Source organism: Phytophthora parasitica (genome assembly GCF_000247585.1).
Source record: "Phytophthora parasitica INRA-310 unplaced genomic scaffold supercont2.12, whole genome shotgun sequence".
NCBI classification, from domain to species: Eukaryota; Oomycota; class Peronosporomycetes; order Peronosporales; family Peronosporaceae; genus Phytophthora; species Phytophthora nicotianae.
In genome coordinates this window covers 1,047,742-1,049,841 of record NW_008648998.1, presented here as the reverse complement: position 1 = coordinate 1,049,841, position 2,100 = coordinate 1,047,742, and the positions used below count along the sequence as shown (strand labels likewise).

Below are 2,100 nucleotides of genomic sequence, written 5' to 3'. Positions count from 1 at the left end.
AGCAGAGACAGGTTTCTCACCGTCGCTGTGTGGCTTGTGGTCCACCTCGTTGATGACGAGAGAGGTTCTAACATCACCCGATGATACCGGTACTTCCACGACTGGCGTGGAAAGAATAGGAGCAGCATCTTCGCTGATCTCCACGACCATTTCGTCTTCAGCGTTGAGCGTCTGCGGTGTCTTCGACTCTGTAGGACCCGCAGCACCGGGCAGTGCCGTATCTCCACCGGTCGATAGAGAGGCCTCAGCTCCTTCATCCGGAGTGGGAAGAGCAGCATTAGACTCCTTGGGTTCCCCCTCGGTCCTACCGAAGAAGCCCCAGAAGCCGCCACTACCACGACGAGTGTGTTGTGGGCTTGTCGAGTTCTTCTCTATAGCAGCGGTGCTAGACGCCTGATTCGTAGAGACAGCCTCAATGCTCGTGGCTGGAATTGGAGCCTTGTCCTCTTCATCCAAAGCGTCAGTACTCTCCACCGCAGCTCCTTGGTTCGAAGTTGACGCGTTCTGGTTCGAAGAGTTGACAGTACGCGAGTCCACTTGACGCTTTCCACTGCCCGGAACCACGATTCGCTCCGACACAGTGTAGCCTCCATGACTAGAGCCACCGACGGACTCGTCACTGCTTTCTCCACTCTGGACAAACTCGTCAAATTCCAGACCGTCCTCTTCTTCTGCACCCTTACGAACAACCATGCGTCGGACCACACGCTGTGGCGTTACCACCCGACGAGTGATGATACGCTGACCCGGAGTGACAGTCAAGCCTCCTGCTTCAGCGTCTACATACTGCGCGTCTTCCTCTGATTCAGAAGAGTTGGAGCCGCCCTTCACGACTGTACGTCGAACAGGTGAAGCTACCACACGACGCGTTACTCGTCGACTGGTACCACTAGAAGGCTCACTAGTGACACTGCTAACGCTACCTGTGAAGCTCCCAACGCTCACTAAAGTGTTCTCTTCGATGACGTTCCCTTCTGCGTCCACTTCCTGTTCGACAGGCACTTGCGTACCGTCCTCACGCACCACCATGCGTCGAACCACGCGACGTGAGACCGTCGTCCGGCTTGAAGACGGGGGACTCGACTGTGTGCTTGAACTGGAGCCTGGTGCTTCGCTTCCGTCGACGACGTTCCCATCTGCGTCCAAATACTGCGCTACTTCATGCACTTGGCCGTCTGCACCCGTTTTACGGACTATAACCCGACGAGTAGTCTTGCCCGGGGTCACAATTCTCCGTGTAACCACAGTACTAGACGAGCTGGAAGGTGCTTCTCCGCCTTCCGTTCGTACGACGTTTCCATCGACGTCAAGGTACTGTACTTCTTCGTGGACTTTTCCGTCCGCACCCGTTCGACGGACCACCACTCGTCGTACAGTTTGTGTTGGCGTGGACACACGCGTGACCGTCGTACGTCCAGAGTTTGTCTCGTTGAAAAAGGCGCCCGTCTGCTGAACAACTTGTCCGTCTGCGTCCACATACTGTACTTGCTCATGGACCTTGCCATCAGCTCCAGTCTTACGCAGTACAACGCGACGCATCGTCTTGCGTGGTGACGCCACAACCCGGCGTGTGATTTTCGAGGATCTCGGCGACAACGGTACCATCGTCTTGGTCGAGGATTCTCCTCCGACCTCAATGGATGGCACGGTCTTGACCACGACGTTGGTCAAAATATCACTAGGCAAGTCATCCGATGACGTCTCCACCCAACGTCGTGCAAGGGACTCACGGTTCGGAGACGATAGTCTCTTGGTCGGCTGCTTGGACCCCGTACGGGTGACGTACTGCGTCTCACCAGCCTCCGTCTTCACGTAGAGCCTCTTGTGTTCGGACGCAGGAGTCCCCGCATCCGAGAACCCGTCGTAAGATGCCCCTTCCTCGAAGGACGACGCTGAGGTGGCTGATCCCGGGGTCATGAGCTGCTTCTGAAGGAATTGACGCGTCCCGAGACCTCCAAAACCCGCTGGAGAGGACGTATCATTGACGCGTAGGTGTGGATTGCGCTTAAGCAGCACACTGCGAGCCGATTGTGCGTTGGTACCGTCGCCGGTGAGTTGAGAAGAGTCCGCCATCGTTTACTAGTGACTACAAGCTCGTCT

General features: G+C 56.3%; 1 protein-coding gene across 1 annotated transcript; it reads right to left on the bottom strand.

Moving 5' to 3' along the window:
- Positions 1–157: 157 nt before the first annotated feature.
- On the bottom strand, positions 158–2,073 carry PPTG_07644 (hypothetical protein; the record flags this gene model as incomplete). Its single annotated transcript, XM_008901922.1, has 2 exons — positions 158–243; positions 309–2,073. The coding sequence occupies 2 exons, from the start codon at positions 2,071–2,073 to the stop codon at positions 158–160; spliced, it is 1,851 nt and encodes a 616-aa protein (XP_008900170.1).
- Between the last annotated feature and the right edge of the window lie 27 nt (positions 2,074–2,100).